Raw genomic sequence first — 22,937 nt, forward strand, 5'->3', positions numbered from 1 at the left:
ACGTCCTTCAGTTTAAGACTTTTTGTAAAATACAATATACTTGTTTAGAGGAGAAAAATTTTAATCAGACTTCCTGATAAGAAAACATCCTCTTGCACTCAAGAATTTTCTGTAACCAGCAGTGGGATAGAAAGACTCTCCAGTATGTTCTGCTGTCAGGAAGACACCAAAATGACTAGAGATTAGGCTTAGTAGCCCAAAGATAATGCTCAGTGGGGCAACTGGAGTGCCTCATTCTACCCAACAGTGACCGTTTTATTTTACTGAGACACAGCACTCTCTAGTGGACTTAGGGTCTCAAAGTTAGGGATTCCTGAATGCTCATATCTGCCTTGCGACCAACTCACTGCGTGGCCTTAGATAAATCAGTTTAACAGCAGTGAGTTACCACTTTTCTCCATCTGTAAAATAGAATAATACTTATCTAACTCATGTGTTGTTATGAGGGCAAGTTAACAACTGTACAGAGCTTTCAAAAATATGAAGTGTTACGTAAGTGCACAAAGAGGCAGCACTAATGGGTTCTGATAAGAGACATGTTCGGTCTTCTTTGTTTAAGATGCCTGTGAATGTGCCTGCAGCCTTGTGCTTGAGCAGAAGTGTAAAATACTGGGTTTGCCAAGGGCTCCATGAACTAATACAAATGATCCTTTTCAGAGGGGGGAGGAACTTCAGCATTAAAATACTATTTCCAGTGAGAATCCATATAATGCATAACAGCAGCAGTAATACAGTGCTTTACATCTCCAAAACGCTGAACAAACATTAGTTGATGTTTGAGTTTAGGAATATAGGGAAAATGAGGAGTTAATAAAAAAAATCCTAGAACAAAAGTGTCCTGTTTATTATGCCGCCAAAACTGAAATTCTTCTATGTAAGGAAAGCAACCAGAAATAGAAAAACACAAAAAACCCCAAATAGCTGGACTTTAAAGACTGCTAATTTCCTTAACTTGCCATGATTTCAACAAGGTATGTATGGTCTTCAGGGCTTGAATACACTGGATGATAGAGACTATTCTAATTTAAAAACACAAAATTATATTTACTTAATTCTATTGGTTACATTAAACGTAAGTTGCAAAACTCAAACGGTAATGATTTTTTTTTTTTTTTTTTAACTTATTATGGAATCTACATCCATCCTGATTCTGTCTGGTCCCTCCTATGCAATAACTACAGTGATCTCCATATCCTGCCAGACAAATACACCAGAAAATTCATCTGACATAAGCAAAATATGTCATTTGCATCACAGTGACCTAATGTGACCCAGTGCTCTGGCTTTATATAGCTCTGATTGCAGCTATTTGGATGTTATCTATAAGAGTTCTCAACATGCAAGAAATTAAAACATAGAATTGCTTTCAAACATAATCAAGATTTGTATTTTGTGTCTTCTAACTAGGAACAAATCTCAGTATTTTGTTACTTCTTGATGGATCTGTACTAAACTACACACTGAAACTGCGCTACTGATCATTTCTAGATTGGGAGAGAGGCACACCAAATAAGTTTGGTGATTGTGATTTCAGGTACACGAAACTCAATTTATTCAATACATCTGGAGTCATTAACTCTGCTTTGGAGAACAGTTTCATACAAATAAGACTATACTGTGTCATGTACAACAGCAAAACAGTAGCTGATCTTATTTGTGTTGTAGAAAAAGCTGTTTTTAGAATTGTTTTTGCAATACTTGTACTAAATTTGTGATTCCATTTTAAATGAATAGAGAACATTAGTCTGGGAAGAGTATCAGTACTCACAGACCTATGAATAAAAACCACCTCAAAACCCACAGTTGGGGGTAAGATCAGGGGCGCTAGATGAGAAATTCTGAACATGTCTACCTCATTTTTCCTGGAAGACCCTATGGACAACTGGAGACCTGATAGCATTATGAGAGGGAAATTAAGTGATTTTAAACTGTTTAAAATTTTGTTTTTTGTTAATACTTATACAACTACAACTTCCAAGAGAAAAGATGTGTTTGTTAAGGATTCAAACAACTCTGGTCCTTTCAATTAAGAACTAAGAGAGCTCACAATCCATGTTTCAGACTTCTAGCAAAGGCTGAGAAGGCTAGACAACATTCCTGACATTCTAAGATAAAACACCAGCAGGAAAACAAAATCAAAAATAAAAAGCCCTTTATAACATTAATTTATAAAACAGAGCTAGCAAGCATTTTTTATACATTATGAAGCAAAAAACAGTCAAGTCAATTTTTTGTGCTTTGAAGGTCACCTTTAAACATCTTCTTTATAATCTCCTTCATAAAATTCAGTCTAAAAAATCTAGTATGTTCAAGCAACATTAATGAAGTTGATTATAGTAGGCCAACTTCTGCCATGCATTCAAAAACGTTCTTAAGGAGTAAAAATAGATATTTAGTTGGTAATAATTTAAGACAGAATCACTCTTCAAATCAAATTTAAGACAAAAGTGATATTTCTCCCATCTGAGTCTGCTAAGATGTTTGCAATGACTGCTCCACAGTTGTGTACTGCGGCAGTCATTTCTGAGTTGTGATCCCCAGATTAGATTATTTCAATACCCTTTTGGGAAGCTAGGGCCAACGCAGTATACAGCAGCATCCTACTTTATAATGTCACCCATAGGGAACATTTTGTTCTCTGAAAACTGCAAACTTCCAAATTGCACCTGAGTGCAAATGCAAGATACGATCTATAAAGCGCCGCATGGTTTTGGTCCATCTTAATCTCTCCTTATACACTACTGCAACAATTGAGATCAGGTGGTACCTCTTGCTAACAGTCCCTACACATGAACATATGCAAGTAGGTAACAGGAGGTCTATGTGGCACTAAGACGCTCCAGACACTAGGAAGCATTAAGAAGATGCTTTGGAGCAAGGACTTAAACTTTGGTAGGGAGACTGCCCTGAGGTCAGGGACATGTCTTTTGCCACTCCTATGAAAATCCACCCTAATTTGAGCAAGTTATGAGTCTCTAAAAATTTCAGTTTGCAAATGCTCAGTAGAGATTCATTAGGAGCTTGGCAGGTAAATTTTCTGAAGACATAGTCTGTACTAAACACTCTGTCCCAGGTCTGCAGGATCTGAGCAGCACTTTCTCTGAAATTGCTGCTTTCAGCACCCAGGGGGCCCTGTGGCACAGTAATTGAAAGCACGGACAATTGGAATGGGGGAACAAAAGAAGAGACAGTCATGGAAAAGACAGAGTGGGAATGCAGGGACTGGAATGAGAAGCAGAGAGCAGAGATGGTGACCAGCAATGTGTGCACCTTATCTCACTCTAGTGGCTGGCTCACAGAGCACAACAACCTACTACTGTTATCATTTACGCTTAGTTCAAGTGGCAGATATTGTGCATCTTAAGTTTCTAAATCTGAAGATAAATCATTTGGGTATTAATACGATTACACAGGATGGAACTGTTGGTTTTTCAGTTTGCTTTTTATAAAAGCTAGGAATTTTTTAAAAAAAAAAAACACAAAAAATACATTGAAAAATGTTTGCAAACTCAAGCACTCAGAAGTTAGGAATGACAGAGTTAAGGTCATCCGTGTAACATTAGTCAGATTTACATTAATTATTTGCAGAGTACATAAAAATGTCTTTTTAATTTAAATTAAATACAGTTTTATTTTTTAAATAAACCTACTTCAGTTTAAATTTCAAATTGACAACCTATGTTGAGGAGGCCTAACCTTACTATAATCACTTCAATAAGCTATTAAATAATTTAAATTAAATACAAAAAAATAATATTAAGCAGTACATGTTTGTTGCCAAGTTTTAAAGAAAGGCAAACCACTGGACTGGTGGATGTCACTGGCTAAGCACCTATAATCAGATTCTGCCGAAGTGCTAGACCAGCTTTTGACAGCAATTGCCTCCCTTTTGCAGGTGCAGAAAAAAATATATGTCATTTCAATTTATTCATTTAACTCAGTTAAATTACTCATTCAAAGTTATTAAACCAATTTGGAGTTTAAAAAGGAGAGCTCATTTTCCTCTTCCAATCTATGAATAAAAACTAAGTGTGAGAGGCTGAGATCTACTAGTTCTAAAGCCTTGATGGACATGGTGATGTAGAAACAATCAGCTTAATTAACTAACTACAGACAATACTTCCTTTCTTTAATAAATCAGTTAGATTTAAAAGCAAAACATGTTTTGATACATTTGATAATTTTTGTCTTGTTTCCAGCACTTACAGTAGTTTTATTTAATAAAAAAGAATGTGCTGTTGTGCATTTTTAATTGAATTTGAATTACCATCAAACAGAACTTGACACAAATCACAAGTAAAAAATTAATCCTCATTTAATAAATAAGAAATGCATTATTCAGAATTTTCTAACAGGTAAAAATTAAGAAACTGAATAAATGTATCTTAAATTATATAAACTGCATAAGTAAAAGTGCAAAGATATAGTGTATCCTCCAGGTTAGCAAAAAAAAAAAAAAAAAAAAAAAAAAAAGTATCAAACTTAGTATAAAAACTGTACTGAGTTTCAAGTCAACATGTTTTAATGGTTACCAACCAATGAGAATCAATCTTTCTTTAGGAAAAGAATGAAAGTACAAATGCAAAACACAATTAAAACACATGATTTAAATCAAGGATTCCGGCTTGCTGATTTAAATCATGATTACAATCTGTGATTTAAATCAATCTTTTTACTTTTTTAAATAGTAAATGAAAAACTTGTTCTAGAAAGGGCAAACACAAACACACACACACACACACACACACAAAATGGGAGTGTTGGAGTGTACCAGATTATCTAGTGCCCCACAGCACATACACATACCGAGAAAATACTGAACTACCCAACTACTTGCCTTCTGTTGCCATCTGCAAGTTTACAGCATGCTGCAGAAAAAATATCTTAACAAAAAAAGGTTGCATATTTCCAATCATTGTTACAGATTTTGTTGGGTACAGTTTTGAAGGTACATGAAGAAAAAATGTCTGTCTGTCCAACTGCTAGTGATACACACTGAATTCTATTGGTGTTTGCATGGTTTTTAAAAAACAAAAAACAAACACATTTGCACTGAGGCAGAATGGAAGGGTGCCCATCATAGAAATGTCAATTTATAGGACAGAAAAATGAACGAACAGGTAAGCAGGTATTTACCAGTAGCCGCTAATATGAGGTGTTAGGTATTCAGTCATGATAATACTCATTTTAATCTTTTGCATCATCTTATTTTGATTAGTGGACAGATTCTTGTTTACATTTAAACTGAAACAATGTAGCTATAGCTATTTTAAACAATTTTTAACAAAGCTTAAGTAAAATCTTCAAAGCTGATAACTATACTCACACGGAAATGCACGAGCAGAGCGGCTGTCATAGCCAGAGGAATGTCCACTGTTGAAAGGTAAATATACAAGTCAGGTTCCTGCAAATCAGGTTCTCTCTTTCTCGCTCCCCTGAGCATTTTTATATGTATATGTATATGTACAGAGAGAGAGAGAGAGAGAACCTGATTTTATTCTTCACAATTCTTAGAAGTATGTGACTAAAACAGTGCATCTTTAAAGGGGATTACATTTAAATAATATGCCCTCCATGGTAAGCCTTCCTACTATAAAAAACAATTTAATCATCAATTGCACTGAACAAATACAGATGTCTAATATATAAATATTTTAATACTGATATAGAAAGGAGGATTCATATTCTCCCTTAACATTCCTAATTTTTTTAAACATTTCTTCCCAAAAATGTCTGAATACGTTTTATATTATATATAAACCATTCTGTCTTGTCCTCACTGCATTTTCTATTTCAATATGTTGCTTATATTCCAAAAACAGTTACAAATATTGGCAGAGAAATCATACTGCATGCTCAACTGCTTGGCAACAAGCAACTCTGTGAATGAAAGCTTCCTGATATCTTTCCTGTTAAATAAGTAGGTATGGAAGTGAATCCAATTTTCTCAAACACATATGCATAAAAAAGCAGGTGGGCTTCAAATGGATTGTTCTATAAATATTCTTCTAAATCAACTTCATATTTTCCAGAGCTACTTCTTTCAATGGTAGCCAACTTAAATAGGTAAAATATAGAGGTTGAAAAGGATGATGTGCACATTGGGCTTAAATTCAATTTTCTATAACCTTTGATAAGTTTTATCGCTTCCTAGATAGCTTGAATTAATCATGTACACCTTATTTAACACATTTACTTAAGTGCTACTTTTGTTCTTGAAGACAGCCTCACAGTATAAAAAGACTTTTGGATCAGTATGGTTCTAAAAATAGATTAATGAAAGCCTTATGCAATGTCTCAACATTTTAGGGTATTTGTCAGAGCTGGAGATGCAAGGTTTTAATATAAACTAGATAAAGAATTTTACAAGTTCTACTATACTGAGGAACCTATATAATTTATTCTCATAATAAGTAAAAATAGCCATAAAAAACACAATGACCCAAAGAAACAAAGTCAAGCTAGCATATACTTCATGCCTTTTCAACATTTCTCTGTATTGCTGTGTCTTCTTTACTGGCAAAATCTTAAGGAAAGTACTTCCTCTATATTTTTTTTTCTTTCAAATTTTAACATTCCAGTTGGTGGGAATGTAAATCTTCGGGTTGTGCACGACTTATGTTAAAAATAATTCTTTCAGCTGTTTCACTGAGAAGCTTTATCATCTCCATACTGTGGAGAAGGGTCTTGAAATCTCTAATATCAAAAATTCCACCCATATTCTGTGAAATTCCACCCAAATCTGGCCAAATTATAAACCACTGAAAATCTCATTTTGCACATGCTCATTAGAGGTTTGTTAGAGGCTGACAGTGGATAATAGCCTACTGATATTACCAGTTACCCCATAAATTCAAATGGTAGAGGTCTGTCCTATGAAACTAAAGGTTCTGATAGTGCTGCTGACCTACATGAAGGTTAATACGGTTCTATAGGATAGAATTTCTGTGGGTTTTTTTAAATTTTTTTAAAAAAAAGAAAGTTAGGATATTACATACAAAAACAACTATATTACAAGAATGTTAGGGTTGCAAAGGCAAGCACACAAAAGGTAGGAAATGCCAGAGTTGAGGTTGTCTGTGCAACTTTAATTTGGCTCCCTTGAGCACTTGCATTATGAAATCAATAGGAGTTAGGTGCCTATGCACTTTTGAGAATCCCACTAGGTTCATTCCTGCATCTTGCCTAGATATCTTTAAAAATCTGGCCCACCATCTTTAATCACATGACTGCATACTATTTTTTCCACAGGACCCTTAATTATTCAGCATACAAGATGTTCAGGACCATAGCTGTAGCACCATAGTGCAGATATTTCCTACAGCAATGGAAGGGGTTCTTCCATCACAATAGGTATCCAACTCTCCAAGTGGTTGTTGTTAGGTCAACAGAAAAATTCTTCCAATAACCTAGGTGCATTTACATTGGGAGTTAGGTAGGCTTAGCTATGCAGTACAGGAGGTTTGAATTTTTCATATCCCTGTACACCTGGCTAGGCTGACCTAATCTTTTAAGTGTAGACCAGGTCCGAATTAGTGTGTTGTGATTTAGGATGCTGCAAGCAGGACCTGATTTGTTGCAAAGCAGGAAGGTGTGTAGTAAATAAGGTTGGGGATTACAGGAAGAGAAAGGATGGTCTTGTGATTTAAACATTTGAAATGCCTCCCTGGAGAAATGGATTCTATCTCTTCCTCTCCCACAAAATTCTTATGTGATGCTGGGAAAGTAATTTAAACCAACTTTTCACAAGTGGCCACTGTGCACATTTCATTATCTAGGGACCCAGCTTGAGACATTTTTGGGCCTGATTTGCAGAAGTGATAAATAGTCACAACTGCAACTGGAGTCAATGGGGCCTGAGATTTGAATAACAAGTGCTACAAAAATGTTAAGTGTTTAACTTGAGATGTCTAGGGCCTAATTTTTAGATTTCCAGTATTTGTGGACATGACAATTTTGGCCTTAATATTTCTCTCTCTCAGATCCTCATCTACAACATGGGGATAATTTTACATTTTACCTTATGGGGATGTTGTGAAGCACTCTGATACTATGGCTATCAGTATCAACAGTTGCACAGACAACCTGATTTCCAGAATTTCCTAGGCTTTGAGTGCTTGACTTCGCAACCTTAACTTTTTGTGTGTGTAATGTATATGCTGTTCCAGAGAAACACAGTAAGATTAAGTTAGATAATCCATTGAATAATCTGAGAATCTCTGAATAATCAGCACCCTAACTAATGCAAGAGCTGCTCTATTCTTAAATCTTGCATCAATATAATGGGATAGATCTACAGGATGACAGATAGCAAAATACTTTATACACAAACAATGTTAGCTGTATTAAAGCCTTTTGAAAATTTAGACGACAGTAACTCTCAGGAAAAACCAAGACAGAAAATGATGAATTTGTTTCTATATAAGGAACATAAAAGTTATTATGCTTACTGTAAGGATTTTTTTTTAAAAAAAGCCCCATGTTGCAAAGGATGAAAATTAATAAATGATTTCAAACAAAATTTACCTTTCTATTGTTGGTATAAGAGAAGGTGGCGGACCTCCAGGTGGGGGAGGAAAACCTGAAATATTTAAATTGGAAAACATAAAAAATTGGGTTAGGTATACAATGGCAAACTAAGTCCAGAGAAGCTGAGCTGAAGCAAAGAATGACTGTTTACACAGTTAATGATTATGTAAGACTGCACAATACATAACTACTTAACGAAAGTCAGGGTCAAGTCATAGAATCATAGAATATCATAGAATATCAGGGTTGGAAGGGACCCCAGAAGGTCATCTAGTCCAACCCCCTGCTCAAAGCAGGACCAAGTCCCAGTTAAATCATCCTAGCCAGGGCTTTGTCAAGCCTGACCTTAAAAACCTCTAAGGAAGGAGATTCTACCACCTCCCTAGGTAACACATTCCAGTGTTTCACCACCCTCTTAGTGAAAAAGTTTTTCCTAATATCCAATCTAAACCTCCCCCATTGCAACTTGAGACCATTACTCCTCGTTCTGTCATCTGCTACCATTGAGAACAGTCTAGAGCCATCCTCTTTGAAACCCCCTTTCAGGTAGTTGAAAGCAGCTATCAAATCCCCCCTCATTCTTCTCTTCTGCAGACTAAACAATCCCAGCTCCTTCAGCCTCTCCTCATAAGTCATGTGCTCTAGACCCCTAATCATTTTTGTTGCCCTTCGCTGTACTCTTTCCAATTTATCCACATCCTTCTTGTAGTGTGGGGCCCAAAACTGGACACAGTACTCCAGATGAGGCCTCACCAGTGTCGAATAGAGGGGAACGATCACGTCCCTCGATCTGCTCGCTATGCCCCTACTTATACATCCCAAAATGCCATTGGCCTTCTTGGCAACAAGGGCACACTGCTGACTCATATCCAGCTTCTCGTCCACTGTCACCCCTAGGTCCTTTTCCGCAGAACTGCTGCCGAGCCATTCGGTCCCTAGTCTGTAGCGGTGCATTGGATTCTTCCATCCTAAGTGCAGGACCCTGCACTTATCCTTATTGAACCTCATTAGATTTCTTTTGGCCCAATCTTCCAATTTGTCTAGGTCCTTCTGTATCCTATCCCTCCCCTCCAGCGTATCTACCACTCCTCCCAGTTTAGTATCATCCGCAAATTTGCTGAGAGTGCAATCCACACCATCCTCCAGATCATTTATGAAGATATTGAACAAAACGGGCCCCAGGACCGACCCCTGGGGCACTCCACTTGACACCGGCTGCCAACTAGACATGGAGCCATTGATCACTACCCGTTGAGCCCGACAATCTAGCCAGCTTTCTACCCACCTTATAGTGCATTCATCCAGCCCATACTTCCTTAACTTGCTGACAAGAATGCTGTGGGAGACCGTGTCAAAAGCTTTGCTAAAGTCAAGAAACAATACATCCACTGCTTTCCCTTCATCCACAGAACCAGTCCTAAATATATGTCTTAATTTCATCTGTCATCAGCTTTAAAACATTTATTTTAACTATTTTCTATTGTGCTGCAACTCTTGAGAGGTTATCAAGAATGCTTTGCACCAGCAACAAGTCTGAATAATTTTACTGAGCCTCTTGGGGGGTGGGGGAGGGAAAGGAATGTAGTTCTCAGGGAAGTGGCAGGTTTGTCCCATAATCAGGAACATTAAAACTGTTCCATCTCTACCTTGCATAAAATCAACCAGGTCTACGTCTACACATATAGTTTTATGTTTATGAACTTTATCTTGCTATGAACAAGCAGATGTAGGGAACTGCGTGTTGCACATTCAAATTTAAGTTTCACATAACAATGCTTCAGAAAATATGTAAATAAGTTACCTGGTGGTGGCACAGTTATTGGTATACCTAAGAAATAAAAATATATGATGTATACTAAGTCAATTTTAGCAATAACTTGTGTTCATTATCAGCAGAGCTAATTCAAGTTATGTCATTAATACAAAGAACAAAAGTATCTAATTTCCCCGTCCTTAGAGTAAGGATCATGGCGTCTCAGTGTTATCAACTCTTCATTTTATCTCAAGTCTCACGATATTTGAGGTTTTATTTAAAACTTCAGCTCCCGAGAATAGTTTTCAATTAATACAACAAAAACCCCAGTCAGTTTCAAGATTTCAAAGTTGCAATACCTTGAAAATGTGACCCAAGCACATCCAAAACATTAAAAAACCAGAAGGCAAATAAAAAATTCCCCAAACTGTTTTTTTCTTGTTGTGTTGTCGTTTTGTTTAGTGGGTTTTTAATGTGTCAGAAAAGGAACTTTTGGGAGCAAAGCCGAATTACATAATATAAACCCCCTTCAAACTCTAAACTAGCCTCAGGTACAATTGGGTTTAATAGAATATGTATCACAATACTTCACCAAATACACGTATTTTAGGCTCTGATCCAAAGCCCACTGAAGTCAATGAAAAGACTGACCAATCCTGCATCTTAGTGCCCAATCCTGCAAGCACTTATGAACATGCATAATTTTATGTACAAGAGTAGTCCCACTGAGTTTTAAGAAACAAGTTTTTGCAGGATCAGAAGCTAAAGTACTAAAACCAAAATTTTCAAACTTGGGTGCCTAAAGTTCAACACCTAAATGAGAGCACACAACCCACTAATTCATTTCAATGCAAATCTTTTCACTGATTTAAACTGGAATTATGGATGCTCATCACACCTCAAAGTAAAGATACTTTGCTTAAATGTCTAAATATGGATTTAAGTGTCTTACTTTTAGGCATCCAAATTTGAAAACTTTTGCCAGAGGATCTGTGCAGATTGTATTAATGATCTTTTTCAGTTCTACACACAGGTAAAACAATATGTTTAAGGTTTAATTTAAAGCAATATTTCCTGTCTAAAATTATAACTACAAATAATATAACATTTTCTGTTTGAATGGTGACAATTTGTTAATATTTACAGAAAGTTCCTTGAATTATCAAATCATATCAGCTTGAAACGTTCAGCTCCAATATGAAAGCATCTGCTAATAATTTATTTTTCACAAGACTCCAGATATGTACATCTTCTAGATCATAAAGGACATTTTTAAAATATAAAAATCTAAAAAAATCATGGGTAATTTGAAGCAAGCATATTCCATTTAGACATATTTCAGTAACTGCACCAAGAAATTATTCAAATAACCAAATATATTTGAGTATTTATTTTGATATAAAATCACTAGCAAGTTTGCCCCTTCCTTCTCCTTTGTGTGTGGGTGAAACAATACAAAAACCCCACCTGGCATTAGCACTGAAGATGTAAAAGCACAAAAGCCATGAAAATCAAAAACTAAACCCCCCAAGTAATATTAATGGGCCACAGTGTACTCTAAAAGGGCATTCACATTAATGGAACAAATGACAATCCAAAATAGGTCACATGGGCCACGTGGCAGACTTAACAGCAACGTAAGGGTTAATGTGGACAACAGTGCTTCCACTAGGAAAGCCAGCATCTGTGGAGCCCGACAAGACTCAAATCTCTCCCTCACATTATCCAGAAAGAGTGGTTGGAAAGGTGCTTTCATCAGCTTTGTGAGGACTACTTTAATATGCACACCAAACAAAATTCAGACCCAATCACGGGGTCCATTCTCAGACTCTCTCATGACTTTCACTAAAATACTACACATCTATAGGTAAGAAACCTTCACCTTGCAGAGGTCAGCGTTAAGGTTTTGCTTCGGGTGAGATCGACAGAAACTAGATGTATATATTTGAGTGATTCTGTTCTAGAACTGAAATGAATATATTGTGGAGCAGTGGAGTCTGAGCATATTATGGCATAAAATGGAAGCATAGCTGTGTCAGCCACATTCTGCAGCCTGTACTGTCTTACCAAATTTCCCAATGACTTATGCATGATGGCAGGGTGTTTAATATACAAGCTGAGATAAAGTACTGGATAAGACTTATATTAACTGGTGATGTGCTTGCTTTTTAATGCCTGAATTGACATGTAATACATTTCAACAACCTTACTTCTAAGGCAATTAAATTGTTTATGTTGTAAAATATAGCTGTTCAAAACCAAGAAATTTAAAAGCTACGTTTCCACCTGAAATGGGAATCAGGAGATGGCAAGATCAAAAAAACCTAGTGGCTTTGGAGCTAGAGGTAACAGAATTTCTGAATTCAAGCAACTCCTTGACATCTGGACTAAGGGGATTACAGGACCCTGGCAATTCCAGGAATCCATTAGTTCCAGAGATAAAAGCTATCAAGATCTGCTAATGCAACTAATAGATCTGTAAACTGTGCTGTCTGTTCTACCTTCTGGCTGTGGGGTTTTCTACACCCACCCTTATTAATAATCTAGGAAATCTGATAAAAAAAAGCTAGCTAGCATTAATGTGATGGTTGAGAGATCAAGCACCAAGAGAGTCAGAAAATATTTCACTTGAAGGGGAAGTGGGCAATATTAACTTAGTTAAGTTGAATACAGAGTATTTTCTATTCCTCTTTTCCTGGAGAATTGTTAACATGTTCCACTTTATCAACATACACCATTAAATATACCGAAAATGCAACATCTTAGAGATGTTACTCAAGCAATACTTTTAGAATTCCAACTTAAATGACTGACATTTCAAATTTAACACTGCATGAAAGTTGGTTTATTGCATGTAATTTTCCATTACTGTACTAAAACAGTCTAATTTGTCAAGTTTCAGGATAAAATAAGTTTTTCTCCACTATAGGTAATGCTACATTTTATTTAACTATGAAAATCATCATTGAACACCTTCTACAAAAGGAGACCTTTGCAACAATTTGTACAATCTCAAGAAAATATACATAAATATAAAGCACTATACTTGAGCCCAGGTAAAACAAAGACTTTCATTTTAAGATAGGTAATCTACAGAGACGTGTACAAAGATCAAAATTAGACCTAGTAGTGCTTATTTTTATATCTAGAGACCAATATTACTAATAGTAATTGTCTCAATACTGAAATTTATTTCCAAAGTTGGAAAAGTTAACAAAAAGTAAGTTAGGCTCACTAACAGGTCTTTATATTAAATCATCACATTTCAGATTCTTCTACCTCAAGCCTTTAACACTAGGAAAGGATTATTTGTTAAGTCACTTTAAATAATGGTTTTGGTGTTTGGTGTTAGCACAGCAGTTCTTAATTTCAAGATAGCAAACACCAAGTGAAAAGATCTAGACCAGCAGTTCTCAAACTGTGGTCAGGACCCCAAAGTGGGTCACGACCCTGTTTTAATGGAGCTTGTTGAGGTTCGGAGCCAAAACTGAAGCCCGAGCCCCACCACCTCAGGGCCACAGCCTGAGGATTTCAGCCCTGGGACTCAGGGCTCGAGTTATAGGCCCCATGCCCAGGTTTGAAGCCCTCAGGCTTCAGCTTTGCCCTCCCTGCTGCCCAGGTCAGTGGGGCTCGGGCTTTGGCCCTCCAACCCAGGGTGGCAGGGCTCAGGTTTTAGGTCCCCCTCCAGGGGTTGTGTAGTAATTTTTGTTGTCAGAAGGGGGTGATTGTGCAATGAAGTTTGAGAACCCCGATCTAGACAGAAAGTTATCTCCTACCTTACCTTCCATAGTATAAATGTCAAAAACGTGTAACATAATATCAGGAGAATCAGGTAATTAGCATGAGGGACACACTAGTCCCCTATCTCTGATAAATACAATGTTTAAAAAAATACTTTTAGAACAAAATGGTTAGCCAATGATTTCTTTTTGAGAGAGGATAACATTGAAGCATGGATTCATTCCTTGCAATGCTGGACTTGACCTGAAGGCTAGTCTGAAAAGATGACCTAATCTACTTCCAACATTTTATTTTGGGACCCTGCCTTTAACCACCCCACTCAGTCCAAGTGTGTAGAATCTTCACAAAATGTTACAGCTTCCACTAAATGGGAGCAGGGCCACAATGTGCTGTCACTAAGATTCAGTAACACCCTTAAAATTATGTGACATGCTTGAATGAGACTATAAAAATGTAAAAATATTTTTATAACATCATAAATGTATAAATGGCATCTTTTTAAAATGCAATATTAAAAAATAAAAAGGTAATAACCTTTAAAACTATCACAATAGCACCTAAATATATTTCCTCCCAATTATCCTACCAAATTAAAAAAAACACACCTTTTACCACAGCTAATTAGAGTGACTTTTCTACGAGTATTTCATAGTTTTCCAAGTTCAGCTTTCCGAACAATATTAGTACTTTTTCCTCAAAAGGCATTTGCATCACAAGAGAGTAAGTGAATACAGTACAAGAGACAGAACTTCAAAGCAGGATCCTTTTTCAAAGGGGCTTCTGGAGGATGTTTTATATTTGGAGTACTTAAATTTTCTGGCAAGTAGTCCCAGTTAATATTAGGTAACAACAGTGGATTTTTTCCCCCACTGAACCTAAGAGGGATGGCAGATTCTATTTTAGTAAAAGCTTTGAAGATAAAGAGCTGGCAGCAGCACAATTAAAGCACAGGACTGGAGAAGCCAAAGCCACAGCTCTTAATGGTTATTTTCAAATTACTCGAAGCACGGAAGGATGCTGGAGACTTTTTGAACAAGTGCATGTTATAAACCTGTCTGTAAAACATAAGACTAAAGCCAAACCTGCTTGACAGATCTGCAACACGTGTGTATATTTCATTAAATGCCTATTCTCAACATGTGAAAGGTGTTATAAAAACATTACAGTACACCTACATAACATCATCATCTCACTTAGTTGGGAAAAAAGGGAGATCAGCCTAACTTTTATAGTATGCAACTCTGATTCTTTCCACCATTATAAAGAAGATAATTATTTTCAAACTCCTTCCAATGAGTTGTACATATTAATTTAATGAAAAGGTCACTTTAAAGTTGAAAGTTTGATTAGCTCTGATTTTTAAAAAAAACAAACAAACATTACTTTTACAAAAGCTCCAGAGCAGTAGCATTCTCTCATCAAATTAGTATTTCTACATTTTGTTTTTACCTATAATTTCACACACACATACACATGGAAAGCAGCAGGGGAATGATTTTATTTTTAACTTTTTCTCCTCTATCTTCCCTAGGTTGCACCATTTCCTAGATGCAGGCCATTGAGAAGGATTCTGTTTTCCAGGGATTGAGAGCTTACAATCCTAAAGATTGCCAGCAGCAGCTGCACTGGCACCCTCTTCTAAGAGAGGGAACCAGACCATGAAAAAGCCAAAAAAACACTGCAGAAAGGAAGGGTGCTACCTCTACAGCAGGTATCCCCATCCAGTTCATGTGCAGAGAAGATCAGAAGGGAGGATTCTAGAAGAGCACCAGATGGCAGGGAAAACTATTAAGCAAAGGAGTGGCTGTGTGGGATCTCTGCAAGGCCATGGAAGGGAAGGAAAACTGCTCAGCAGCAGAGAAGGTAAAGAGCAATGGGGAGGCTAAGAAAAAAATGTGTGCGCTTCTCTGGCTCCACGTTGAATCAGTCTCTCTCCCCATGAGTAGTATACTTTTCCAATCTTAATGAGCTCCCACTCAGCTGCTCCTCTGCTCAAGAACTTCCTGACCTGGCCCCACTGCACTTTTAGTATTATCCCCTCCAGTCCTTTTCCCATCCACAGCTCCTCTTTAAAACATACCTCTGCAATATTAACAATAGCAAAATAATCATCATAAAAGCATCTGACTTAAAGGGCACTTTCAATGATGGAAAACTCAAAATTTGATAATCTCCCTGTTTTAGCTATTTCTATAGCATCCAGGTCTGTCTTTTATAAATACTGAGGATGTAAAACCAGATTTCAGTCTCAGCCTTCTCAGTTTAATTCTGAATGGGGGAAGGGAGAGAGCAGGAATGTTCTGAAAAATCTCTCTTAGGATTTCAAATACAAGTAATTTTAGCTCTAACACATTTTAAAAAAAATCAATTCAAACATCACATTCCTGTTTCAATCATTCTATAAAATGATTGAAATGATCATTCATACTGTATTTACCTGGTGGGGGAATCAGAGGAGGAGCAGTACTGACAGTCGGAGGGGGTGGGAGGAAAGGAGGGGGTGGAAGGTGGGTAGGTGGAGCTCCTGGAGGGAAAAATGGAGGTGGCTTGGTAAAACTGTCTACATCAGCACTGGATCTTTCTGAAAGAACCTGTAAGACATGAAACCTACAGTTACAATTGTTATATAGAGATAGGTTGGAAAATATAATTTTCTTCTCTTTATAGTTCTTTCCAGGGAAGGAACATACATGCATACAAAATACCTTCTTAAATATCTATGTAAGGAATATATATTTGCCAACCCCCCCCCCAAAAACCCCACCACCTTTCTATGAACCAAACTAAATATTAAAAACAAAACAGGAACATTTTGAATTCCTAGATTTAAAAAAAACTACATGAAGCTGAAGTTAGGGTTGAGGCTACATATCAGTAATTTAAGAGTAAAAAACATTACAAGAAAATTGTAATTATTACATTCAGAGTTAGGATTTCTTTTAAAATAACCTGAACATGTGAAAGCATAGGAATACAGCTAGAGCACCCAAAAACCTTAATTCTGCCATATAGTGATGCCATGAGGGAAAAATTAGACTAAAAACCCTGATTACTTTCAAAAATCAATTTAATTTAATCAGGGACCACAAACACTAACATTTCTTATTACATAGTGACAGCTAGTGGAACAGTGACACAGAAATTTATTTAAATGTCTCCCTTCATTACAAGCCATTTATGCCTTAAATCAGATTTTTATTTCTTAAATTGCATATTAAGAAAACTCTCCTCACTTAGATTCATAGATACTAAGGTCAGAAGGGACCATTCTGATCATCTAGTCTGACCTCCTGCACAGCGCAGGCCACAGAATCTCACCCACCCACTCCTATGAAAAACCTCACCCATGTCTGAGCTATTGAAGTCCTTAAATCATGGTTCAAAGACTTCAAGGAGCAGAGAAGCCTCCCTCAAGTCAACCATGCCCCATGCTACAGAGGAAGGCGAAAAACCTCCAGGGCCTCTCCAATCTGCCCTGGAGGAAAATTCCTTCCCAACCCCAAATATGGCGATCAGCTAAACCCTGAGCATATGGGCAAGATTCACCAGCCAGATACCCAGGAAAGAATTTTCTATAGTAACTCAGATCCCATCCATCTAATATCCCATCTCAGGGGATTTGGCCTATTTACCCTGAATATTTAAAGATCAATTACTTACCAAAATCCCATTATCCCATCATACCATCTCCTCCATAAACTTATCGAGTAGAATCTTAAAACGAGATAGATCTTTTGCCCCCACTGCTTCCCTTAGAAGGTTATTCCAAAACTTCACTCCTCTGATGGTTAAAAACCTTCGTCTGATTTCAAGTCTAAACTTCCTGGTGGCCAGTTTATACCCATTTGTTCTTGTGTCCACATTGGTGCTGAGCTGAAATAATTCCTCTCCCTCTCCTATATTTATCCCTCTGATATATTTATAGAGAGCAATCATATCTCCCCTCAACCTTCTTTTAGTTAGGCTAAACAAGCCAAGCTCCTTAAGTTTCCTTTCATAAGACAAGTTTTCCATTCCTCGGATCATCCTAGTAGCCCTTCTCTGTACATGCTCCAGTTTGAATTCATCCTTTTTAAGCATGGGAGACCAGAACTGCACACAGTATTCTAGGTGAGGTCTCACCAGTGCCTTGTATAACGGTACTAAAACCTCCTTATCCCTACTGGAAATGCCTCTCCTGATGCATCCCAAAACCGCATTAGCTTTTTTCACAGCCATATCACATTGGCAGCTCATAGTCATCCTATGATCAACCAATACTCCAAGGTCCTTCTCCTCTTCCGTTACTTCTAATTGATGCGTCCCCAACTTATAACTAAAATTCTTGTTATTAATCCCTAAATGCATAACCTTACACTTCTCACTATTAAATTTCATCCTATTACTATTACTCCAGTTTACAAGGTCATCCAGATCCTCCTGTATAATATCCCGATCCTTCTCTGAATTGGCAATACCTCCCAGCTTTGTATCATTTGCAAACTTTATTAGCACACTCCCACTTTTTGTGCCAAGGTCAGTAATAAAAAGATTAAATAAGATTGGTCCCAAAACCGATCCCTGAGGAACTCTACTGGTAACCTCCCTCCAACCTGACAGTTCGCCTTTCAGTAGGACCCGTTGCAGTCTCCCCTTCAACCAATTCCTTATAGTCCACCTTTTGATGTTCATATTGATCCCCATCTTCTCCAATTTAACTAATAATTCCCCATGTGGCACGGTATCAAATGCCTTACTGAAATCTAGGTAAATTAGATCCACTGCATTTCCTTTATTTAAAAAATCTGTTACTTTTTCAAAAAAGGAGATTAGGTTGGTTTGGCACGATCTACCTTTTGTAAAACCATGTTGTATTTTGTCCCATTTACCATTGACTTCAATGTCCTTAACTAATTTCTCCAAAATTTTTTCCAGGACCTTGCATACTACAGATGTCAAACTAACTGGCCTGTAGTTACCCGGATCACTTTTTTTCCCCTTTCTTAAAAATAGGAAATATATTAGCAATTCTCCAATCATTCGGTACAACTCCTGAGTTTACAGATTCATTAAAAATTCTTGCTAATGGGCTTGCAATTTCAGGTACCAATTCCTTTAATATTCTTGGATGAAGATTATCTGGGCCCCCCGATTTAGTCCCATTAAGCTGTTTCAGTTTCGCTTCTACCTCTGATATGGTAATATCTACCTCTATATCCTCCTTCCCATTTGTCATGCTACCATTATCCCCAAGATCCTCTTTAGCCTTATTAAAGACTGAGGCAAAGTATTTGTTTAGATATTGGGCCATGCCTAGATTATCTTTAACCTCCACTCCATCCTCAGTGTTAAGCGGCCCCACTTCTTTCTTCTTAGTTTTCTTCTTATTTATATGGCTATAGAACCTTTTACTATTGGTTTTAATTCCCTTTGCAAGTTCCAACTCTACTCGACTTTTAGCCTCTCTCACTTTATCCCTACATGTTCTGACCTCAATTAGGTAGCTTTCCTTGCTGATCCCTCCCATCTTCCACTCCCTGTATGCTTTCTGCTTCTTCTTAATCACCTCTCTAAGATGCTTGCTCATCCAGCTTGGTCTACAGCTCCTTCCTATGAATTTTTTCCCCTTTCTTGGGATACAGGCTTCCGATAGCTTCTGCAGTTTTGATTTAAAGTAATCCCATGCCTCCTCTACCTTTAGATCCATAAGTTCTTCAGTCCAATCCACTTCCCTAACTAATTTCCTTAATTTTTTAAAGTCAGCCCTTTTGAAATCAAAAACCCTAGTTGCAGATTTATTTTTGTTAATCCTTCCATTTAGTTTGAACTGAATTAGCTCATGATCACTTGAGCCAAGATTGTCCCCTACAACCATTTCTTCTATGAGGTCCTCGCTACTCACCAAAATTAAATCTAAAATGGCATCCCCTCTAGTCGGTTCAGCAACTACTTGATGAAGGAATCCATCAGCTATCGCATCTAGGAAAATCTGAGCCCTATTATTATTACTAGCACTGGTCCTCCAGTCTATATCTGGGAAGTTAAAGTCTCCCATGATCATGCAGTTTCCATTAGTATTTAATTTATTAAAGACATTAAAAAGGGCTCTATCCATATCCAAATTAGATCCCGGAGGTCTATAGCACACCCCAAGCACTATCGTAGGAGAGGCTTTACTAGTTTTCTTCCCCAATGTAATTTTTGCCCAGACGGACTCTGTCTTATCCATTGCATCGCTTCTTATTTCTTTACATTCTACCTCATCATTGATATACAATGCTACTCCACCCCCTTTACCTTTGTTTCTGTCTTTCCTAAACAGCACATACCCTTCAATACCTGTAGTCCAGTCATGACTACTATTCCACCATGTTTCTGTTATCCCTGTGATATCTGGTTTCACTTCCTCGACCAGTAGCTCTAGTTCCTCCATTTTGTTACCTAGACTCCTCGCATTGGTGTACAAACATCTTAATTTTTGCTGTTTGGACTCGCTCCCATTTTGTACCCTATTAGGCACAGTCTTTCTACAGCCAGTATAACCTATTGACTAGTATCCACACCACCCTCGCTCCTTATATACATTCTCTTACCCACGGCTGTATCCTTTCTTACTTCATCTTCTTCCCTCTCAATGCTAAAATCTGGCGTGGAGATTTTCTGGACATCTCCCAACCATCTCCCACAAATTCCTAGTTTAAAGCTCAGTTGTGCCAGCCTCGATCCTAGAAGTCTATTTCCTTCCCTACTGAGATGAAGTCCATCCCGAGAGACCTGACCTCTGTCCGTGAATGCCTCCCAGTGGCCATACATCCCAAAGCCCTCCTTATAGCACCACTGCCTAAGCCATCTGTTGACAGTCATAATCTTGTCACACCTTTGTTGCCCTTCTCTAGGAACAGGAAGGATCCCGCTAAAGATCACCTGAGCCTCAATTTCCTTAAGTGTCTTCCCCAGCCTAGCATAGTCTCCCTTAATACTTTCCAGCGAGAATCTAGCTGTATCATTTGTTCCCACATGAAGGATAATTAGGGGATTCTTTCCCGCTCCCTTTAGGATCCTTTTCAACCTCAGGTCTACATCCCGTATCTTAGCACCTGCAAGACAGCACACCCTTCTATTCTCTGGATCAGCTCTAGTTACAGGCCTGTCTATTCTTCTCAATAAAGAGTCCCCGATCACATAGACCTGCCTTTTCCTGGTGACAGTGCTATTCTCCAGTCTCTCCCCTTTTCCCTCTGGCTGCAAGTTCTTTCCATTCCTATTTTCCCTTACAATCTTCTTAAACCCATCCTGTATACTCCTGGGGCTCATATTTGGTGTAGTCTCCCTTGACTCTTCCCCTTTTTCTATAGGACTAGTCTCTCTTCTCTTCTTCCTTACCCTTCCACCTTCAACAAGTACCTGCTGAGCCCCTTCTTCATTTTCCAACTCTGCAAACCTGTTCCTAAGCTCTATTTCTCCTTCACTAGCCCGTCTTTTTCTCTGCCTGGTTCTTTGAGTCACATGTTTCCACTGACCACTTTCCTCATCCAGTCTCTCCTCAAAATTCCCCAGCCCTGCTTCCATCTGTGAGTCTGAGCTTTTCCCTTCAGATACCTCATATCTTTGCTCCATCATCTGCTCAAACCCCTTCCTAAACTCAACCAGACTTTCCACCTGCATCTCCAAACCTCGGATCTTTTCCTCCATCAGCTCCATCAGACGACATTTTCACTTTCAGATGACACTTCTTTGTAACATCACTGTCATTTGGGGGGCAGGCATGCATGGCAGATGACTACTTTTAATCTAACATTCAATATAACATGTCATAAAATTGACATTTATATTTATAATATATGTGTGTGTTTCCAGACACACATGCATACATACACCACCACCCCCGTACAGGCCCGATTAAGTCAACGTAGCGGCCTGGAGTGTAAGTCAGCAAAGAAGTTGGACCACTGCTGCTTTTTACTAAAAAGTTCATTACAATGTTTTCTTTTGAACTACATCAATTTGGATTTCACAGAGAAAAAGGTTTCTTGGAGTTAAATACAACACATTAATTTTAAATGATATTTGTTCCTTTTCCTTGGTTGTTCATATTATCATCATTCATCCATGCAGTTTAGATTTATTCATTCAGAAGATAAGGTGAAAGGAAAAAAAGCCTCTCTTTGGTCAGTGACAGAACATGTGAAAATCTGCAATACGAAACCTGTATGTTGCTATTTTCATTGGCTCGCCGCCTTCCTTCCACTCTGCTGATAGTGATGGTCTGTCCAATCACATCTATTGTACCAGACAATCTCCTGCAACACAGGACAGAATGGAATAACCTAAAAGTACTAACAGACTTTTACAAAGCTTAGAACAAGCAAATTAAACAGCCAAGGCAAATAATATATGAATCAATTAAAGTCCGTAAGCTCCTTCCTCTGTACAAAAGCTATTTACAAGTTGCGTAAGGTTTCTGCAGAATGTTAGATGCTAAAAACATGTTTCATTTATTGAATCTTACAACCTAAGCTTTCTTGTTTCTTCAGAATTAAGGAAAGGAGCAGTACAGCCTTCTCAAGAATAAAGGATGAATGTTTCTACATTCCACTCCCACCTCTCTACAGTAAACAGCCATGTTTTTCTGCCCATGTTAAAAGAAAAAGATGGGCAATATTGCAATTAAAGGGTACTGGTAACATGTAACAAGAAAAGAGTATTCTCAGAGAAATTCTATAAAAATTAGCAAATACAATTAAAAAAAGTGTAACAGGAAACTATCAAAACACAGGAAATTTAGACCTGAGACTGCAGAAACTATACCTGTAATGGTCCATGGAAGATGGAGAGAATGACTAGGTAAATAATGAGGCACTGATAAAAACGATTAGCCAGCCCTACTGTGCATACTGTAGATATTGCAGCACATATTACATGAAATCACCCATTA

The 22,937-nt window shown here is 37.6% G+C and overlaps 1 protein-coding gene across 22 annotated transcripts in view; it reads right to left on the minus strand.

The window, feature by feature from the left end:
* FIP1L1 (factor interacting with PAPOLA and CPSF1) overlaps window positions 1-22,937 on the minus strand; it is a 74,865-nt gene that overhangs the window by 14,726 nt on the left and 37,202 nt on the right. For all 22 annotated transcript variants that reach the window (XM_043513814.1, XM_043513813.1, XM_038398621.2 and 19 more), the window contains 5 exons: window positions 22,209-22,302; window positions 16,461-16,614; window positions 10,331-10,357; window positions 8,527-8,581; window positions 5,327-5,373 (listed from right to left, as the gene is read on the minus strand). In XM_043513814.1, coding sequence (XP_043369749.1) covers window positions 5,327-5,373; window positions 8,527-8,581; window positions 10,331-10,357; window positions 16,461-16,614; window positions 22,209-22,302 — 377 coding nt within the window. The remainder of the gene's footprint in view (window positions 1-5,326; window positions 5,374-8,526; window positions 8,582-10,330; window positions 10,358-16,460; window positions 16,615-22,208; window positions 22,303-22,937) is intronic.

The sequence above is a fragment of the Dermochelys coriacea genome, chromosome 4, assembly GCF_009764565.3.
Source record: "Dermochelys coriacea isolate rDerCor1 chromosome 4, rDerCor1.pri.v4, whole genome shotgun sequence".
Taxonomy (NCBI): Eukaryota; Metazoa; Chordata; order Testudines; family Dermochelyidae; genus Dermochelys; species Dermochelys coriacea.